This window comes from Cervus canadensis, chromosome 15, assembly GCF_019320065.1.
Source record: "Cervus canadensis isolate Bull #8, Minnesota chromosome 15, ASM1932006v1, whole genome shotgun sequence".
In the NCBI taxonomy this organism is placed as follows: domain Eukaryota; kingdom Metazoa; phylum Chordata; class Mammalia; order Artiodactyla; family Cervidae; genus Cervus; species Cervus canadensis.
The window spans coordinates 56,695,976-56,717,291 of NC_057400.1; the positions used below are offsets into that span (position 1 = coordinate 56,695,976).

General features: G+C 42.5%; 1 protein-coding gene across 1 annotated transcript in view; it reads right to left on the minus strand.

Moving 5' to 3' along the window:
* The window catches only part of PDE11A (phosphodiesterase 11A), a 262,481-nt gene that overhangs the window by 71,988 nt on the left and 169,177 nt on the right, over positions 1-21,316 (minus strand). The window contains exon 11 of the mRNA XM_043487864.1: positions 6,861-6,970. Coding sequence (XP_043343799.1) covers positions 6,861-6,970 — 110 coding nt within the window. The remainder of the gene's footprint in view (positions 1-6,860; positions 6,971-21,316) is intronic.

Below are 21,316 nucleotides of genomic sequence, written 5' to 3' on the forward strand. Positions count from 1 at the left end.
AAGTATGCAGATTTTGCAACAGAAGCAGACTAATGATGCATTCATTCATTCACCTAACAAGGACTGAGGACTATTATGATGCAAGGCTGTGAGCATGTGGGATATGGAGATAAAGAATGGCTCTTACCCTCAGGAAGCTCACAGTCCCTATAACTGCACAGAAGACTTTCTCTGTCCACACTTTCATTAACAATGCTCACCTTTCTGCAAGCAAGGTGCCATCTTAGTATTCACAGAATGGAACAGGATACTAACTCTACTTTGAGTTTTCTTTAGAATAAAATCATTTAAACAAGAATGCTTCCATTTCCCTATGGTTGCCTCAGTTACACTGTTAGGTTTGGTCTCTGTCAGATTTTCTGAGACTCCAGGACACCCTGGTGCTTCCTCTCTCAGGCCGAGGCTCACTGAGAAGGCTGCCTGCACCTGCCATTACTCACACACACCTGTTATGAATCTCCTAGCACTGCAAGAGTGAAGTCCATGGTCAGAAAACTTGATAAAAGTGGCAAATATTGAACTGTGAGGATAAACTTTATCAGAAAGCATTAGACAGAATACGAGTTCTTTGGGATGTAAAATGGCATTATGGGCAGAAGTACAAAGGGTCTCAGAGTTAAATACACTTGGGACATGCTAGGTCTAAGAAGTTAAACTGTTAAGGTACTGTAGGATTTATTTGTGGCATCAATATGTGAACATACGTACTGTGATTCTGCAGGAAAGGAACATATTATGTAGTATTAACCAAACTTACTTGATCATTAAACCATTTTTTAAAAGAAGACATGTGTTTCATGTAATGTACTCTGAGTAAAGGGCATACTGACACTTTTTCATGTAAAATGTGGAAAAAACCCTCCAATCAATCACATATAGAAAAAAAATGACTTTAATACCACACCTCGTTTTAATTGTCTGTGGTAAGTATATCCATCATATCAGTAGCTCTGGGGCACACAGACTGTAATTGTGAAAATATTACACATACATGGAGGGTGTGTGGAGACAGGGGGAGAGGAGAGGAGAGGAGAGGAGACTCCAGATCCTTTACACACAGGAAGATTTACACCTGTGATTATTTATGATGCTCATTATTGATCAGGTCATCCTAACATACTAAAGTTTTTCATTTGGGAGCAGGCAGCACACTGAGGAGAAACTTAGATAAAAGGAAAGTCAGTGTGAAAATGGCTCTCCCCTCTGGGCATTTGGCACTTCGCACAGGCACCAAAAATAAGCGTGCAAAAGGAAATTTCATAAGTGTGAGCTATGGGCCCTCATAACTTCCCTGGATATGCATATTCTTTGAAAAAGAGACTTAATGGAAGTGTGCTGCCAAGGCTTGCAGGAAACTTTCAGAAGGAAAACTACTGAAGGTAATTAGGAAATTGAGAATTGTTGGGAGGTGGGGAGGACTGGGATTAGGCTGTCACGGCAGATTAATGTGCCCCCGTATTTCACTTCTGGGACCTGGCCGAAAGCGACAAGATGGGTTTTCATTCCCAAGAAATGAATATAAGAGATTATGCTAGAAATGAATAGAGGAAGTCTCCTAGGAGAATATACTACAAAGCTGCTTGGTACTGATATTTAATCATCAGGGGCAGCTGTAATAGGAAGGGCAATGAGTGGGAAACACTGTCCCTGGAGAAAATAGGAGAGAGGTGTTAACAGAGCAGTTCCACAGCGCCATGGGATCGCTGCCCTCTCTACCTATTGATCATGCGCTGCACGCACTCCAATACTTTAAAATTAAGAATAAAATATGAAAATGCGAAGGTTCACTTATCAGAAAGGCTAAGAGAATAAATCACGCTGTGCTGTGACTAAAATCACAACTTTTTATTGTAGAGGCATTTTGCATTTTATATAGTAATTTGTCCCTTGCTAAATGTCTCCTGTTTCTTTATAGCCTTATATATGAAAAAAAAAGGTAGCATATGCTTTGTCACATAATAATTGGTGCATTTAAATCCCATTTCCAAATCACTTAAAAGGCTGGAATTAGATGGTGAATACTTTAAGGAAAGTGACTATTTGTTACACTTCTTATTTCCCCCACAATTCCTTGCACAGTGCCTCACATCTAGAAAGCACTCAATTGATGGGGAATAAGTAAGGAAATAAGGATATAGGTTTCTTCTGAGGGATTTTCCTAAACAATGGCAAACTTGCTGAGTAAATCTTATCCTAATCAGTAAAATGGTAGTTCCTTCACCATGATGTCAAAGGGTCTTTTTTCAGCGTTTATTGAGGAAAACTGTAACTGAGGTGGAATGGTGATGGCATCTGGTATGCTAAGCTCAAATGAGACTCTACGGGAGCGGCAGGGCTGATGGACACCCCACGGGCTGGCAAGCTGTAAAAGGCCAACCATTGTGAGGAAACAGCTCAGACCATCTTGGAACGCATAGATTTGATCATGTGGTGTGAAGATGCAAAAAATTTACTTTGAATTCTAGTATCAGAGATATCATAGCTATCTCATATGTGTGAAAATTGTTCAGTATTACCCAAATCACTTGAGATTTGGGGACCTCAGTTTCCAATTTTTAAAAATTAAGGCATATGAAAAAAATTTTGAAAATTAAGGAATATGACTACCAAGATCTAGTTGAGTTCTACAATTTTTACAGCTCCACGTCTTGATTTTCTGGATGTCAAAATGCATCTTAGTTTTCCAGAGCTCACATATATCACAAGCCAGCCAATAAACTGGAAATTCAAAAGCCTAAAATAAATACCACAAAGTCATGAAAGAGGGTAGGATAAAGTGGTTAAAAAATGGCCCTTGGAGTCAGATAGCCTAGGTTCAAACACTACTCTGCCACCTTCTGGATGGGTGAATTTGGGCAAGTCACTTACTTTCCTGAGGCCCAGTTCCCTCTGTAAGATGGAGACAAAAATATCTAGCTACAGGGATATTAGTTGAGCGCTTGAGATAGTAAACAACAAATAACTGCAATTCTTCTCCTTGTCTCAGGGACCACTCACAGCAAAGAATGGAAATGAATTAGAACCACTTTCACTTAAAAAAAAAAATTGATTAAATGCAACCAGGATCTCTGAGCAAGCCCTATTGTCACAAGCATGGCTGGATTTCCTGGAAGCAGGGGCAGACATGGAAAACCAGGGATCTCTGTCTTCCTCTAGAATTGTACAGTATCTTCTCTGCTCCTTTCTGAATACTGACTTTCTTCTCTCTGCAGATTTGCTCTCTTGCTTCTCTTATTCACTCGGAATCTGTTCATCACCGGTTTCCCCAAATGCAGCCTCAGTGTCCAGGTCTCCATGGACCTGCAGCTTGGACCTCAACAGCTAACTGAGTCGATATCATGGTAATCCAGGACCAGACTCCTGGGAGATAAGATGTGATTAGCTGGGTTAGGATTCGGTGTGTGATCTTGGTCCAACGAGCTGAGAGGTCAAATAGCAAGAAGGCCTGGCTCTCCTGGTCTGATACACAGGCTCTCTCCAGGGTGGAGGCGTTTGTTATCTGAGTACATACATTGCGCACTTGACTCTTTTTAAAAGAACCTACAAGGTGCTCACTGTTGCTTCATAGACACAATTCTTTATGTGTAAGTGGCAGGACGGTAGGGTGCTCCAGGAAGACACAGTGACAATGGTGCCATTGGCCTGAGAGAGGGGTACCCTAAAATACTCATAATAACAAACGCAGGCCAGGAGCTCAAACATAAGGACCTGTCAGACCCTATAATCAAAGTGTATTATACAGTTTACACTTCAGCAGGCCCCAGGGATGCTATTGTCATCAGTACAACATCAAACCAAGGTATGTAAAAACCGTGTTTTATAATAATCCGTAAAAGATCGCACTTGTTTAAGAAAGCAGGAAACTTTACTGAAAAGCAATATTAAAATAGTTAAAGCCTCACCAATTCATGCATTTATCATTCATTCACTCAGCAAACATTCCCTGTGGGTTTATCACTCTCTTGGTACTTCTACACATCATAGGTACTGAAGGAGAAGGGGAGACACACCTGTTAATCAGCAACTAATGTGGTGTGAGATGTGCAATTTTGAAAAAGCATAGCCAGGGCATGATGTGGGCACAGAAGATTGATGCAGGGAAGGTCATCAGGGATAGAATCTGGGGGGTGGTGGGTGGAGCTTTCAGAGGAGGCTGGGGGAAAGAAGAAGGGCATTCTGGGCTGGGGAAACAGCAGACCGGGAGCAGAGAAAAGAGAACTAGCTGGACCCCATCGAGCACTTTAAGTAACCCCTTGTGTCTGAACCTGGATGCATAGGTGAGGGCGGGGTGGCAGGTGTGACTGCTGTGCTGGAGAAATGGGCAGGAGCCGGATTCAAAAAGGCATTACGGGCAAAACTCACGAATTTGAACATTATCCTGAGAGTCACAAGAGGCCAGTGAATGTCTTTTAAGTAGGGGAGCAATCCGATGAGATTTGTGAATTAAAAAAGAATATTCTGGAGCTCCAAGGTAGGGAAGACTGGAGGAGGAGAGTTGGGCTGTGGGTTGTAGGAATCTGAGGGATGCAGAGAAGCAGTGGTTACTGTAAGAATGCAGAGATGTCAACTCTGAGGAGATCCGAGTGACTTGTGGACTTCTGGTGGTGCCATTCATTGGGATGGAGAAGAAGAGGAAAAGAATTGGGTGTAGAGATAAAGACTGGGGTTGTGGTGATGATGAGACTTCAGATAGGAGGAGCTCCTCAAGCAGCTGGAAGAAGTGTAGAGATTAGTAGAGAATTATGGTCCATAGGTATGGGTTTGGGGCCGATCAGCAGGTGGCCCAGCATGAAAGGTAAAGCAGAGCAGATGAGGAGGAGAGAACATGTGCAGTGAAGGCTGGGGCAGGAGGAGCAAGCTGAGAAGAAAGGCTAGAAAGGTGGGTGAAGGTGTCTCTCTCCCAGACAAGGGAAGAAAGAGAGCTCTTTGGAGGAGAGCATCACAAACAGTGTCATGGCAAGAAGGATCAAGAAAGAAGGACCGGAAGAGTGTCCTGTGGCTTTGGGAAAAGGGGTCATTGGTGGCGTTACTGAGGGCTGCTCCCCTGCTGGGCAGGCCTGGAAGCTGTGTGGGAGGGAAGTGAAGACAAGGAACAGATGACTTTCCAAGAAGACTGGCTGGAAAGGAAAGAGGAGAAATGGAGAGGAAGCTTGAGGGAGAAGCAGGGATGGAGGTGGGTTTTTCAAGATGGGAAGAACTGTTCATATTACTAGGATGGGAGATACAGGGCAGAGAGAGGAAGATGGATGGAGCCAGGTCCTGGAGGAGGGAGGGAGGAAGGGGTCCAACGCTGAGGTGGAAGGATTAGCCTCTGACATGAGGAGGGACAGCCTTTTCACAGAGATAGGAGGGAAGGAGGAAAGGATGGGGCCAGACAGATAAGTTCGTTCATGGCAGGGGAGGAAATTGAGGGAGTTCTCGATTGATGGCCTCAATTTTCTCAGTGAAGGGAGAGGCAAGCTGCATGGGGGGAGGTGGTGGAATAGAAGGTGGTTTAGGAGGAGGAATATTTGGTATCTATAACTGCTTATCAGAATGGGGCATGGAGCTGGCTAGGGACCCAAAGAGCCTGGTGAGGAGTGCTGAGCCCCTAGCCGAGTTGGGAGAATACCTATTGGGTATGCCTCAGGCTCACAGCTGTGACACTTTCTCCCAAAGCCTTTAAAAGTCTGGACAGAAGAGCAAGAAGCTGAATTGTTAGGTTGAGCCAGAGCTGAGTTTTTGCAGAGTCGCTGTCACAGAAAGGTAAGAGGGTCTGGAAATTACAGGACACGGAAAAGAGCAGGTTGAAGTGATGGGCTTCTGCATTCAGGATGGATAGAGGGCACACAGTCGATATTTATCTGCTAGATCAGGAGCAAACAGAAAGGCCCAGGGCTCCAAGGCCTTAGAATGTAGGTGTTACAGGGAAAAAAGTGGTGAGCTGAAAGGTACCTGTTGACACACCGTGGGCCTCTGGGGTTTCAGATCACAGAAGAAGACCTGCTCCGGGGGCTTGGAAACTGGTCACCTGAAAGCTAGTCTTACCTCTTTGTTGAAGATTCCTCAGTCTCTCCATCCCCAAACGTTTTTCTCTTGAGCCTCTGAAGTCCCATCCCATGTTGTTTGCAGACAGGTAGTAAAAAGCACGTTAAACTGGAACCTGAATACGAGAGCCAGGAGACCTGGGTCTTGGTCTTATTTCCAGCACCCGTAAGTTCTGTGGCCTCGGCGCCAGGGTGAGCCGCCAAGCAAGGGCCTCCCGGGCCTGTCCTCCTTGCTCAGGGACAGACCGCCCTGTCCCTGCACCGCGCACCTCCACATCCCCTGTGTTGGTGGAGTTGCTTTTCTTGTTTCCCACCTTTCTGTGGGATGAGGCTTGGTAGGGGCAGAGACCCTCTTCCTCCTCCAACGTCACTCCATCTCACTGCAGTTTATACAACACCCAACATCAAAAGAACCCGGAAGAAATTCTACTGGGGAAGGAGGAGATCTTTTGTTTCATAAAATTTCCACTTTTATTTTAATAGTCTCAAAGCCAGACTTCCAGGGTAGCAAATCCAAGAAACCTATGATCCCCTGAAGGCAAACATTCTGGGAGGGGGAAAAAAAAAGGCCCTTTAAAAATCTGAGCTTTGTTATCCGACTGAGGTCAACAGAGACAGACCAAATCAACAAGCATGACATGAAGGGCAAATTTGCAATTAAAAGAGGAATAAGGAATTATAAAGATGGATGAGCCCCGTGACACCCGCGCCCAGGCCTGCGTGGCCTTGGCCTCAGACGCCAGAAATTAATGCTTTACTCCTTAGCGCGCGCGTCACCTTTGGCTCTGAACAGAAAGGCAAATGCATTAAAATAACAACAATTAGAACACTTACTTAGCTTGGAAGGCATTGTTGGTTCCCCTGTGGTCGAGGTCATGACACAGGCATCCCACAATCACCGCTAAAATTTCCACCTCGGTCAGAATCTCTTGAAACCCGGCGGTCTGGGAAGATGGGAAAATGGCCACAGTCACTGCTCGGGGCAGGGAGGAAGGCTGAGGCTCGTCTGCTGAGCAGCTATCAGCTCTGTTCATACCCACATCATTTAAGGGAATGATTAACTGCCACCCCTTCGACTAGTGAGTTGGGTGGTGGGCTGCACAGCCCAGGGGCCCCGCGGTGATGAATGAGCAGGCACGGTGGCCCGCGCCGGCTGGCACTCCAGGACAGAGCTCAGACTATTTCGTTTCCTTTTTAGAGAAGAAGCTGCGCTGTCTAGATACAGTGACCGTCTGGCAAAGGCTTGGAGCAAAATGTGTTTTGTGATTTGACGTTTCAAAACGCTGAGCATCTAGGGGTAGGGAGAGAGAGGGGATGAGTTTAGAACTGAGTGATGTAGCCACCAGATGCCATTTAAATGAAAGTAGGCAAGAGAAAATGCCTTAAAAAATATGTGTGTGTGTGTGTCTATTAGAAAAAGCAACTTAGAAGTACTCAAATTGTTACATGATAATATTCTAAAAGTTATCTTATAAATACCTTAATTCACATTAGTTTGGAGGACAGGTGGAATTTCAGATAAGCAGTGCCTATCTTGAAAACTAGAATTTGGCAGAGGATTAGGCGATTCAGACATTGGATCAGGTGGGGAATCCATTACATGCAACTCTTTTCCTCATGATCCTCGGGTAGCTTGCTTGTGAAGTGCATGGGTGTGGTGTGATATCTCTGGGAAGCAGGGTGATGAACTACATAACCAAGAGCAGCAGTGCTTCTCTGATTCCCGCTGGCCTTTCATTAGTTTAGAAGAGAAAGTGAACTTATAGAAATGCAGGGCTACGCATTTGCTCGATCTAAGGCCTTTTTGCCCCCCCCCCCCCCCCCGCCCCTTTAACTTGTAAGCCTCCCCTTTCAGTACTCATTAAAATCTTTATCAGAGGGCAGGAGAAGGGGAAAGGTAGAGTTCAAACTGCTTCCCTTTTCATGTGCGCTTTGTCTCCACATCTAGGATCACTAGCTAGTATCTGTGAGACAGTTCTCTTATAGCAACAAACACTCTGTTTTTTAGTTAATTATGTTTTTATTGCAGAAATAACTGAATGATAAAGTTTCTGTGTCGACAATTTTATTTTAAAAGATTTCTACACATAATTTCATCTACATATAATTTCATAATACATATAATTTCATCTGCATAGTAAATAGGAATGTTTATAAACTATCTGGGCAGGATTAAGTAATCCATATCTAAGCAGTGTGTGTCCGTCATTTTAAAATTCAGAGCTGGCTGTTGGTTTTAAGTTAATTTTATTTTATTGAAGGCATTATTTGCAATAGTTTTTAAAAATTCAATTGTAGTTAGAAACTTAGAACCAAAACCAATAGTCCCTCATCCTTCCCCTATCCTGATTCCGAAAGGCAAGCACTTTCCATTTTCTTTCTTTGTCTAATTTGGTAGGTAATTTTGTTTAATTTTCCTCCATGTTACTGTATAGTAGGTGCATGTCAGTAGCCCTTGGTTACTCAGGGGTTTCCCATGTGACTACAGTCCTTCCTGTGTGCCAGACACTGTCCTAAGAGAACCATAATCATTTAACATACTTCTCCATCTTTGGCTACAAAGAATGTAATTAATATGATTTCGGTATTGACCATTTGGTGATGTCCGTGTGTAAGGTCGTCTCTTGTGTTATTGCAAAAGGATATTTGCTGTGACTAGTGCATTCTTTTGGCAGAATTCAGTTAACCTTTGCCCTGGTTCATTTTGTTCTCCAAGGCCAAACTTGCCTGTTACTCCAGGTATATCTCGACTTCCTACTTTTGCATAAACAAAGAAAAGCAGAGACATTACTCTGCCAACAAAGGCTATAATTAAGGCTACAGTCTTCCCAGTGGTCACATATGGTTGTGAGAAGGCAGAATGCCAAAGAATTGATGCCTTCAAACTGTGGTGCTGGAGAAGACTCCTCAAAGTACCCTGGACAGCAAGAAGATTAAACCAGTCAATCTTAAGGGAGATCAACCCTGAATATTCACTGGAAGGACTGATGCTGAAGCTGAAGCTCCAGTATTTTGGTCATCTGATGTGAACAGATGACTCATTGGAAAAGTCCCTGATGCTGGGAAAGATTGAGGGCAGGAGAAGAGGGTGTCAGACGATGAGATGGCTGGATGGCATCACCGAGGCATGAACGTGAACTTGTGCAAACTCCGGGAGACGGTGAGGGACAGGGAGGCCTGGCAACTTCCTTCTTGTGACAGGCAGGAACTATTACGGTCTGCCAGTTAAGGTGAGGAAACCGAGGCACAAAGAAACATAAGTGCCCCGGGTCTCAGAAAGTGCCTATCTGATGATCAATCTGTAAATATTATCCACTCAGTATCCAATGATTACATCCTTTGTTATGTAGATGTTTAGCTTCCTGGAGTTAAGATTTCTTTCAACATCTGAGTGAACGTACATCCTACACAGCTCTCTGAACAGCCACACCTTTGACAGGTCCCTTGCTGTCCTGGGGGTCCCTGCTTTGGCCCAGTGCTGGTATTTGGCCTGGATTCTCTTGTCTGCTGCCGGCGTCCCCCTCCTGGGGCTGGTTTCCTGTCCCCTGCATCCCACATCTCCCTCTTTCCTCATTTTCTCTCTCAGTTTGCAGGAACACATCTGCCAGTAGCTTCATCAGAAAGGATGTTAATACTTCTTTAACACTGAGAAAGTTGATTGGTTTTTTTTTTTTTTTGAGGCTTTGCACAACTGAAATGTCTTTAATCTATTCTCCTACTCAATCATTGGTTTGCCTAACAATTCTAGGTTGCAACATTTTCACTCAGAATTTTGAAGGACAGCTCTATTGTTTCCTAACTTCCAAAGTTGCCTTAGCGAAGCATAAATCATTCTTGTTCCTAATCCTTTGAATGGTACTTGATTTTCTCTCTTCTAGAAGCTTCTCTCTATGCCTGGGGTTTGCCAATTTCACAAAAATCTTCTTTGGTCTAGGACTTTCCCTCATCATTGCTTGGTAAACCTATTCCATGTGAAGGGTCATTTTCTTCAGCACAATATTCTTGTCATCTTTTTTTTTTCCCCTTAATAATTTCAACTTCATTATTTTTTCTGTCCTATTTGAATGGCACTCCAATAGGTTTGACATTGGACTTCTTATATTCATTTCCTTATTTTCCATTTCTTCTTTCCCATTGCTCATATTGACTTTTCTCCTCTTACTGTCCAGGAGTAATAATATTTTAAATTTACAAGCATTTTCCTGTCTGCTGCTCCTTTTCTAACATCATACTGTTCTCCTTACATGGATGCATTATGGTCTCTTCTCTTTTGAAGATATTAATTATAATTCCTTTGAAATTCTCTTCTGCTCCCTGAATTGCCTATTTCTTATGAACTGCTTATCTCTGTGTTTGGTGGTTTCCTCAAATGCCTGATATCCCTGGTAGTCTACTTACTCCTGGGAGTCTACATTCACCACACACCCATGCATGGAGGTGGTGTCTATACATGGCTGATCTCATCACTGGTGAGCACATGGCCAGTTGGTCCTGCCATAGACCCCCACATGCCAGTATAGGTACTCTAAACTCTTCTGGATTTTCCAATCTCTTGCTCGGAAGTAGCATAAATACAGGTGTTGGAATTCTGAGAAAAGGGTATGTGGCTTCTCACCCTCGTGATGGAGACTTTCACTTCATTCTCTTACTTTCAAGGTGCGACTCACCTAACTTTTCTTTTACCGGTGTCCCCAAGTCTGGGGCTCAGTCTCTCTGGCAAATACTTGGGCTTCCTGCATAGACCAGGGGAAGAGTAGTTCTTGGACTATAGGGGGAGGGGATGGAAATTTGGGGGATCAGTGTTTTCATCGTCCCTCACTCCCATTCACCCCATTTTTGTGGTATCTGGTCCTTCCAGTGCCTGAGCTTTGACAGCTTCTAGGAGAGTACTGGTTCGCATGTGTACCCCTTCCCTACTCTCTCATCCTGAAGGCATTTGGGTCGGACCGTCCTTTTCTTTGTTAATCTACAAATCATCCTCCCTCCATGAAAACAGTGGAATTTGTGTCCATTTCTTACACTCCTTGTTATTTTGGGGGTGTTTTTTGAAAGGAGAAAGGGATGCAAGTGTCTTTCTCTGTCATCCTGAAACTGTAAGACAGTTTCATTGGGTTTGGATCTTGCTAATACTAAGTAAATCCTGAAAGTCTATCAAGCATGAAATAATTATACACTGTATTCTGGAAATCAGTGCTGTAAACACAATGAAGATGCACTGAAATTTAGAGAGGTTGTTGTCTGTGAAAATGCTGCTGTTTAGAACGAGCTGATGAATTGGAACAGTAAGAATAGGGATGGGATAATGTCAACATAAGATAATTCAACTAGAAGTTTAATTAGAAGATAAAATCCAACGCCATGTAATAGACTCAAGTTCAAAATCCGGAATCATTTTTAAGCTATCAGTTATCACCCATTGTATACTATGATGGAATATACTTTAAGGTCTTACACGGCCGACTACCCTGCCCGCTTCTTGGAAATCCAGCATTTAGCTCTTAAACTATTTGTATCATGGATATTTTTGATAATTTAATAAAAACCATGGACTTTCCCAGAAATTATTCTATAACTTCATGGTGTTCAAAGGCCATGGAGCCCATCTCTAGGTCCTGCCAATAAAGAATCCCTGAGGTGCAGCACAGTCACATGAAGCACATTTACCTCTCTTGGCTGTGATACCTGAGTTACTGAAGCAGCACCTATCTCTTGACTGTGATTTAAAGCTGCCTGGTAAATGGTTTCTGAGGCTCGTCAGGCCTGAGATGTGTCCACCTGCCACTAAGTGTCCATTTGCCCCTCCCCCACCCCATCCATCTTCTTTCTAGTCCTATCCATTCTGACCTACACTTGACACGCATTGGGGAGAAAAAGTCAACTGCCTGCTGAAGACAATATACTTTCAAAGGAAAACAGAGTGGCAGCAGGAAGTACATTTTGATGTGTTTCTCCTATGCTTAATTCTATTTTTATTTTCAAATAAAATGATATGTTTGCTGCTACTGATCCTGTAACTACCTGTTACCCAATAATGGGTTTTATTGGCCATTATTTTACTCTACCCTGTCACCTGTATTCCCTCATGGCCCATATCAGAAATGTAAAGCAGGGAATATCATATATCTAAGTAAAATGATAACCACGGCATACAGAGTTAGCGTCCACGGCACCCTCTCCAGAAAAACCTGTCACGACCCTCTGAGTAGGTCTCCTGTCACAGTCCTCTGTTGGGTTAAACGTGTGCTGGGATAACCCTGACCCCAGCCACTCGAGCATATAATCACTGGAACTCCAGAGGACCCAAACAGTAAAACTGAGATGAAGTGTTTCTTAAACTAGCCAGTGATTTCCTACCATTCAGTCAACATAAAATTCAAACCAGTGAGGATATGCCACCATGTCAAAGCTGATCCTGTATGGTAGTCAGAGGAACAGAGGAACACGATGGCCAGAGAAAAATTGACAGTTGCTTTTTGACTCTGGGGCTTTGCGGGTGGCTCAGTGGTAAAGAGTCTGCCTGCAATGCAGGAGACCCAGGTTCGATCCTTGGGTCAGGAAGACCCCCTGGAGAAGAGAATGACAATCCACTCCAGTATTCTTGCCTGGAGAATTTCATGGACAGAAGAGCCTAGTGGGCTGCAGTTCATGGGGTCACAAAGAATCAGACACGACTGAGCGACTAACACCTGTGGCTCTGTAGAATCCAGAAGTATAAAAAACAACAGCCATAATAACATTAGATGGTGCTATAGAGGCTTCACTCATTTAACAAAAATGTTCAGTTCTTAGTGGGCTTCCCTAGTAGCTCAGATGGTAAAGAATCCATCTGCAATGCAGGAGATCTGGGCTCGATCCTTGGATCAGGAAGATCCCCTGGAGAAGGGAATGGCTACCTACTCCAGTATTCTTGCCTGGAGAATTCTCCATGGAAAGAGGAGCCTGGTGGGCCACAGTCCATGGGGTTGCAGAGTCAGACACAACTGAGCGACCAACCCTGCTGCTGCTGCTAAGTCGCTGCAGTCGTGTCTGACTCTGTGCGACCCCATAGACAGCAGCCCACCAGGCTCCACTGTCCCTGGGATTCTCCAGGCAAGAACACTGGAGTGGGTTGCCATTTCCTTCTCCAATGCATTAAAGTGAAAAGTGGAAGTGAAGTCGCTCAGTTGTGTCCGACTCTTAGCGACCTCAGGGACTGCAGCCCACCAGGCTCCTCCATCCGTGGGATTCTCCAGGCAACAGTACTTGAGTGGGGTGTCATTGTCTTCTCCAACCAACCCTAGTGTGTGTTAAGTAATTGATCTATCTGAGAAGAGAGGCTTGGGATAACACTGACAACAGATATCACTTCTGTAGCATTTAGTATGTGCCAGACACTGTTCTAAACCCTCAAGTACCTTAACCCATCTAATCCTTACAAGTCTAATCTTTACAAGAATTCTCTGAAGGAGAAACTGTTCTGATCTCTCCCACTTTACAGATGAAGATCTCGAAGCACCAGAGTACACCACTGGAATGAAACGGAGACAGGATTAGACTCTGGGCAACCTGACTCCCCAGTCTGTGTCCTCACACACTGTGCAGCCCAGCCACTAAGGTGAGAGTGTACGTGCAGTTGTGCAGCTTTTAAAGAGAATGTGATAACAGAATGATGGCAGGATATTAAGGAATCACTTGGAGTGTGCTTTAGTCCACCATGAAGGTTATTCTTTATCTTTTGTTTCTGGCCACACCATGCAGCCCGGGGGATCTCAGGTCCCCAGTCAGGGACTGAACCAAAGGCAGTGAGCCAAAGGCTCAGAGCCTTTGGCAACTGAGCCAAAGGCAGTGAAAGCCCAGAATCCTAATCCCTAGGTCACCAGGGGACTTTCAACAATGGATGTTTATTCTTGAATTGTAAGAGGTTAATACTGCAGAGCCACTGGACATCTTGAGCCAAACACAGCTCTGGTGCATCAAGATGTGGCTAATAATATATAGTGATTTAAAATGAAGTTTAGAAAGAAAAGAAAGATACAATGGTTTGTGTACAACAATCCAACTTTACAAAATGTCTTAATACATTCATAGAAAAAGACTGTCAGGATGTACCTCAAAATGTTACCAGTAGTCGGATCATACATGACTTTAGATTTTTTCCTTTATGCTGCAAATTTCCTTAAAGAATGTTTACTCATTAGAATATATATACATTATGTATGCCTAGGGCTTCCCTGATAGCTCAGTTGGTAAAGAATCTGCCTGCAATGCAAGAGACCCCGGTTCTATTCCTGGGTCGGGAAGATCCACTGGGGAAGGGATAGGCTACCCACTCCAGAATTTGTATGTGTAAGTCCTTTTCTGTGTTAGAAATAAGCCCATGTCTTATCAACCTGTCCTAGCTTGGAATAACCTAAAAAGTGTCCGTTCATTCATTCATTGAGCAATGTTGATTCAATATGTTCTCCTTTGCAGGCTAGAACAGAGCCTTGAAGAAGACAGGCATGTCTGGCTCTTGTTGTGTGTATAGTTTGATCATGCCGCGTGCCCACCAGAACAATGCCCCTTTTCTAGTGAGAAACTATTAATATCACAATACCGGTGGCAATCTGTGGAAGAAAGCAATGGAGAAAGTGGCTAGCCACTCCTGCTTTGTTTCTGGAGATGGTGCGTCGTCGTCTGCATGACCCTTGTCACCTACGCAGCCGCAGTGCGGGAATCTGAGAAGGTGATGCCAGAAGTCAGCTGTGAGAGGTACTGAATGATGAGAAATTTCCCAAGTTCATCCTATTGATTCTGAGATCTGGCAGGTGACGGACTAAGAGGGAGGGAATCCAGTGATGTGCTGGAAATTCCTAACAGTCCCGGAAGGTCCTCGGCTCAACTGCTCCTCTGTGGATGCTGGCGACAGGCACTGCCATGGAGCCATCAGGGGACTGGCTGAGGCTGAGACAGAACGTGATGGGCTTCTGTAGAATCTTTCTTCTCCTCTTCATCTTTCTTTCTTCTGAACAAGAAGAGCAAAGAGGGCCGCTCAGACCATTCTGAGGCATTTTGAAGAACATGGTTTCTCAAGGAAGTGCCTCCTCTAGAAGACTCTGCATGCTGAATCCCTAATTGTGTCATCATGTCTCAACTGATCTAAACATGACTTCATACCCTAAGAGTGATATGACCTTGAGGCTGAAAGGCAGCATTTAATTTCTGGTATTTCTTCATTTTTGGTATGCAGTATTGCAGGGGCCCTGTCTGGGGCGTTTGTTTGGTACATAATTAAAATAAAATTTTCTGTAGCCAAAGAGTGCTCGTTTCATTGAGGGTTTCATCGTAAATTCCACATACAGAGTGCTCAGGTCTTCCAAAGAACACCCCAGACTGCAATGCTGATGGCTGGTCCAGCTGTGCTAGGCCATCCGTCACATGCGGCGTCTGTCCGTGAAACTTAGATCTCCTAACCAAGGACGGAAGGTTCTATGAGAATGGTGCCTCAATCACCCTCCCAATTCAGCTCACATCCCAGTTGAGTGGATCAGAATAATAAAAGAATTGTTAAGGCACATGTTTGGGCTTCACGGGTATTTGCAGCCAAGCCAGCATGCTTTTTTTGGGGACTCTATTTTTCGCTTCAAGATGGAATGGCCACCTTTCAATGTAAGAGCTTAACCTGCCTGCCAATACAAGAGATGTGGGTTTGATCCCTGTGTTGTGAAGATCCCCTAGATGAAGAAATGGCAACCCACTCCAGTATTCCTGCCTGGAGAATTCCGTGGACAGAGGAGTCTGGTAGGCTACTGTCAATGTGGTTGCAAAGAGTCGGACATGACTGAGCACACACATATTAACATGCAATCCTGGGGGCAGGTTGATGGATACCAACCTATTCAATTTGCTCTAAAGCAATGGTTTTAAGCAGAGGACTTCCTCAAGCTTTCAGATGGAAATAGATTTCACTTGCTTACCAAGAGTGCTTATGAATAAATTTATACTTGATGCCATATCCTATCTTCTTTTTAAAAAAGATCCTCTCTTTGCCAATAAGAGACAGTGCGTGATGAAAGCTCAGAGGGAGAATAACAGGTATTCACAATGCAATCTTCCATTGTGGGGAAAAAACCTTGAAAGCTTCCTGGTGGCTCAGTGGTAAAGAATTCACCTGCCAATCCAGGAGACTTGGGTTCAATCCCTGGAATGTCCCACATGCTGCTAAACAACTAAGCCCATGCACCACAATTATTGAGCCTGTACTCTGGAGCCTAGGAGCTGCAACTACTGAAGCCCGTGTGCCCTAGAACCCACGTTCTGCTCTACAAGAAAAGCCACTGCAATGAGAAGCCCGTGTACCACAACTAGAGAGTAGGCCCTGATCGCCGCAGCTAGAGAAAAGCCCACACAGCGATGCAGACCCACACAGCCAAAAAGTAAATACATAAAATTATTAAAAAAGAAACCCTGCTAGATAAACTATTGCATCTAGATTTAGATCTAGATTGCATCTAAATCTAGATCTACACTGGTGATTACAGTAATGTTTGTCTGCCAATATTTGGATCTGCCAGGCTGAAGAAATGGCACTTCAGTCCTATTCTGAGGTCCAGAAACCAGAACCTTGCCAGCTATTAGGGGACCACCAACCAACACCATGTTTACACGGCTCCTTTACCAAAGCACATGATACAATACAAACCAGGTGTAGTTGGTCTAGTTTCCATGGGAGTAGGATAGCTTGGGTTCTTTGTTTGTTTTTTATTGGATATAGTTTATTTACAATGTTGTGTTAGTTTCAGGTGTACAAGGTGTGGGACAGTTTTGATCAAATTTGCTTCTCTTCGTTTTCAAGATGAATGTAGTCAAATATTGATTTGGCCTTAATTAAACACTGATTTAAGTCTGCAGTGATCCTTTGCTTATCAAGTTCAGAGTTGGGAAGACCTTACAGTCTACACTTAAATACTTTTACAACCAGAAGCTTCTTGAAGGCACTTATTATCAAACTGAAATATCTAAGTCATGTTTTGGACACACCTTCTCTCTGAATCTCAAATAATATCGCAAATGCTTACTCATGTAAGACTCAGAATGGCCAGGCACCCCACGGACTATACAGTCCCTGGAATTCTCCAGGCCAGAATACTGGAGTGGGGAGCCTTTCCCTTCTCCAGGGATCTTCCCGAACCAAGAATCAAACTGGGGTCTCCTGCATTGCAGGCAGATTCTTTACCAACTGAGCTATCAGGGAAGCCTCTCAAAACTGGTACAAGCATATACGTTTGAGTAAATGTTTGTTGCATGAATTTAAAAAATGAATTGACTTTAATAATTTTAGTTAGTTTTAACTACCTCCTTGACTTAATTTTAACCTACTTGTTATCCTAATTTTTAAAAAATTACCTATTTTGTAAAGTTAAAAACTTATGAAAAATAGAATACTGTATTGAATACCCAAGTACTTGTTACCTAACTTTACCAGGAAGCCACGTTCTGCTGCCTTGATACATTTATCCCTTCACATGTTCTGTTTTTTTTGTTTGCTAGACTATTTCAAAGCAAACCTCTGGCATCTGTCAATACTCTTCATTTCATTCTCAGGAAGTCATGATGTGGTCAAATAAAAATCGGTCAATGTATCTCTGCTCTCATATTTCGGTAAAAGGTATGAAAACAAATACAAATGGTACAAAAAGAGTAAATATCTACTAAGCCTTTAAAAGTTGAATTTTTTCTTCAATTTAGGTAATACAAAAGCAAAGCTACATGTATGTATATAGCAAGCATACTGTAATTCAAAAAAAGACAAAAGGAAAAACATATTAGATGTTTAACGTTTTTTGCTTTCAATACTGAGAATATGCTTTATTATTTTTGAGGATAAAGACAGCCTGCTTTTTTGTGTTGAGAAATATAGTTTATATTTTATGATAAACTACAAGTGAATTGAATAGAACATGCGGTATGTGAGCACAGAAAATGAAGCAGATGACCTGGTAAACTTCAATTGTGCAGAGAGACAGTCCTCTTCACCTGCCACAAAGAAGCCAGATTGATGAATTTCGAGAATATGAGACCTCTTCAAAACTTACCCAAATTTTCACTAGTCATCACTGAGCTAAACTTGAACACGAGACCAGTGAAAAAATTAAAACTTTATAAAGTCCCCAGCTTGACACCGGTAGGTGCCAAGTTTCATTCAGCCTCAAGAAACTGCCACTACTGAGTCATTGGCTGTGGGAAACAGAGGCTGTGATAAATGACCATGGCCCTGCTGCTGGGTCTCCCTGACCTGCAGGATTTGGCTGGAGTCATAAAATACGGAGCGACAGATTAAGCAGTTTACCAACACCATAAAAATCTCAGGAATAAATTCACTTTAATAAAAAATCCTATATTGTAACCAGGCAACCGCAGCCCTGAAACCATACACATTTCCTTACAAGCCTGTGTCCACAGGCAAGAGCTTGCACTCCCCCCCAAATGCCAGCATGATTATGTTCATACACTTCTACAATTTACATGTCCTAAGAAAAATACTCAGCTCTGGCTGATGGTGCGGGAGAATTTATTTTCACTAGAAAGGGAATGACCCATAACTCATGAATGGCAGCGCTTAAAGTGAGTTATGGAGGTTACTCTCCTGTGTGAGGAAGTGGATTGGATTATCCTTCTGCCCAATTGTATGTTTGATTATTAGCACACCAGTTTCTTAATTATGTGCTGCTTTGTCTTTTTCCTTTTGTAAAATAAATGTGGATAAAGGGAGTGTCAGTTAGAAACATGGAGTGCCTCACTGGAGCTCTGAGAGGTGGCCAGAGAGAATAAAAATAGAAACCTTCTTAAATGATTAAAAGCCAGGAGTCTTAAATGTAATTTAGACACAGTATTCAAATTGATTAGCTCCCTAGTTAATTTACAGCACCCAGTGCTGATATTCTGCAAAACCATAAAAGAATCACTCCTTTCCTCAATTAAAAATGTGCTTTCTTTGAAGGTACACCAGAAATCAAGGTATACCTACATGACAAAGAATTGGTTTTTCTAATATGCAGATTTTATTGTATTATTAGGATAATGTTGCCATTTATTTTAAAGTAAATATAACTAGTTATTACTTATATTGATAAGGAAATACAATGTAAAAATGATGTTTGATGATTACAAATGCAATTACTGTTTGTTACTTTGTTGTTGTTGGTTACAGAATAAAGCCATAGATCTCTTTGTACCTTACAACATTACAATCTACAAAGAAATTAGATTTCTGTTGAGATTAGGAGTCTGGTTATAGAGCAAAAATATTTTATTTGAAAATTCAACCAGTTCTGTCTTTCTTTGGGTTAAGGGGGAAAGGAATTCTAATTGTGTTTCTAAGATCTCCCTGCAGAAGAAACTGTCTACCTCAAAAATCAAGGACTTCCCTGAAAACGGCAGAGGACAGCACATTATCCTCAAGCTAGTGAACAGGATGGATTTTTCTTCCTAAACGTCCCTTCTGCTCTCTAGTTTGAATTATCAATAAAACGACTTGGCTTATCTCTGAAAATAACCTTGTTGACAATCCAAATACGGACTTAAATGCACTACCTCCACATTTAAGATTTAAGAAGCCACCGTAAACGTCAGGAGGTGTCAGTGTGTTTGCTGCGATACTTGGTTATTATTAGTGTTTAACTGCATTTCCCCACCAGCACCAAGCCACCAGCACCGCCATCAATTTTAATGTGATCATGTGCTCGTCTCTTTTCATATCCAGTGAATTCTGCAAGATCATAATATTCTATATGAACCCTAGCTGAACCTTAGTGTGATATGAAGAAAGAACAAGATTTCTAGCAATGATAGTTGTTCATCATTTTATAGTTTTTTGAAAAAACTGGACACTGAGCAGCATAGTTCCCTGAATAATATTACCCTAAACTAAATCCACTCATTCAATGAATCTTTATTGAGCCCTACAGGATACAGGGCATGGCCCAAAGTGCTAATGAGTACATTTATGGGATAGTAAAGAATACTGACTCTTAAGGAAACCTTTTTTTTCCCCCTGGAAAATCTGTCAGAGCTCATACATCATTTATAAAACCTTAAAATGTCTCTGCAACCTTGGCATCACCACATGCCTTTTTATTTTACAGAATACAAACAAAAGCATGGTCGGCTCCTTTATCTGGTCTACACTGTACATATAGGAAATGAGCTTATTATCTTTCATTATGTATGTGCTTGATGGAATATTTATTCTACAAGCTTCTATAAATAAAGAGAATTTGTATAATTATTCTTGATCTATCTGTAGGTTTTTATTCCCTGTTTTAACTGCAAATAGTAACTGGCACTCCATACTGCATTTATCAGAGGAATTAAAAATATTTGGTAATTTTTAACTACCTTAATTTCTCTTTAGAAGCAAAGAATAAGACTGACACTTTCATTTTAATATTTGGACTTCTACACCAGAGGCTTGTAATAAATTAATAAGTCATTAACAGGGTTCCCAGTGAACTAAATTTCCACCATTATACATCAAATTGCCTATTCGACAATGCAGTTTGTTCTTTTTCTTTTCAATTTCTAAAGGGACAAGACCTTTTTGTTACCTAGACATGAGCTTGAATACTTCTGCAAAACACAATTCTGAATCAAGCTATTTTCTGGGCTTGAAATGATTGTAGAGTTAAAGGTTAGGAAGCTGATTCTTACATGTAATTCGCTTGCCCTGTTGTACTTCGTGTCATGGTTTGCTCATCAGTGGCACACAAATATGCATCTTCCCATTCCTAGAGACAATGGGCTTGGAAAAATACACACCCACAGAAAGACACAGGAGACTGCAGTTACTGTTTGCACCAATAGCTCCGCAGGCAAGGAGACAGCCCTAACACAGGTCTGTCCTCATCAGAGGGTTCTTTTCAGACACACTGGCCTTGCTGATGTTTCTTTTAAGAAAAGAGTGTGGGGTGCGTGCCTCAGTATTCCTTGTCTTAGAAGAAAAGAAGCGTTTTCAGGGAATGTTGGCAAGATCAACAACCATCCACCCCCTTTCTTTCCAGGCAACTGGCTGGGAAACTTTGCCTTGGAGCGCCATCTAGAGGAAAATTCGGCGCACATGCGCCCTGCTCTCTCGTCTTTGTAACTCCGCTGAATGAATCCAGGGGTTAATTATAACTTTTCTTCCATGTTAATAGAGAATTTTAGTTCTAATTCAACACGTGGAAGTGGAATATAAGATAACTAGAATGGAAATAAAATCACTGATGAGAGCAAAACAGTGAAAGACCTAACAGCCTTCAGGAGTACCTGAGGCCTGAAGCCTTAGGGGCCAC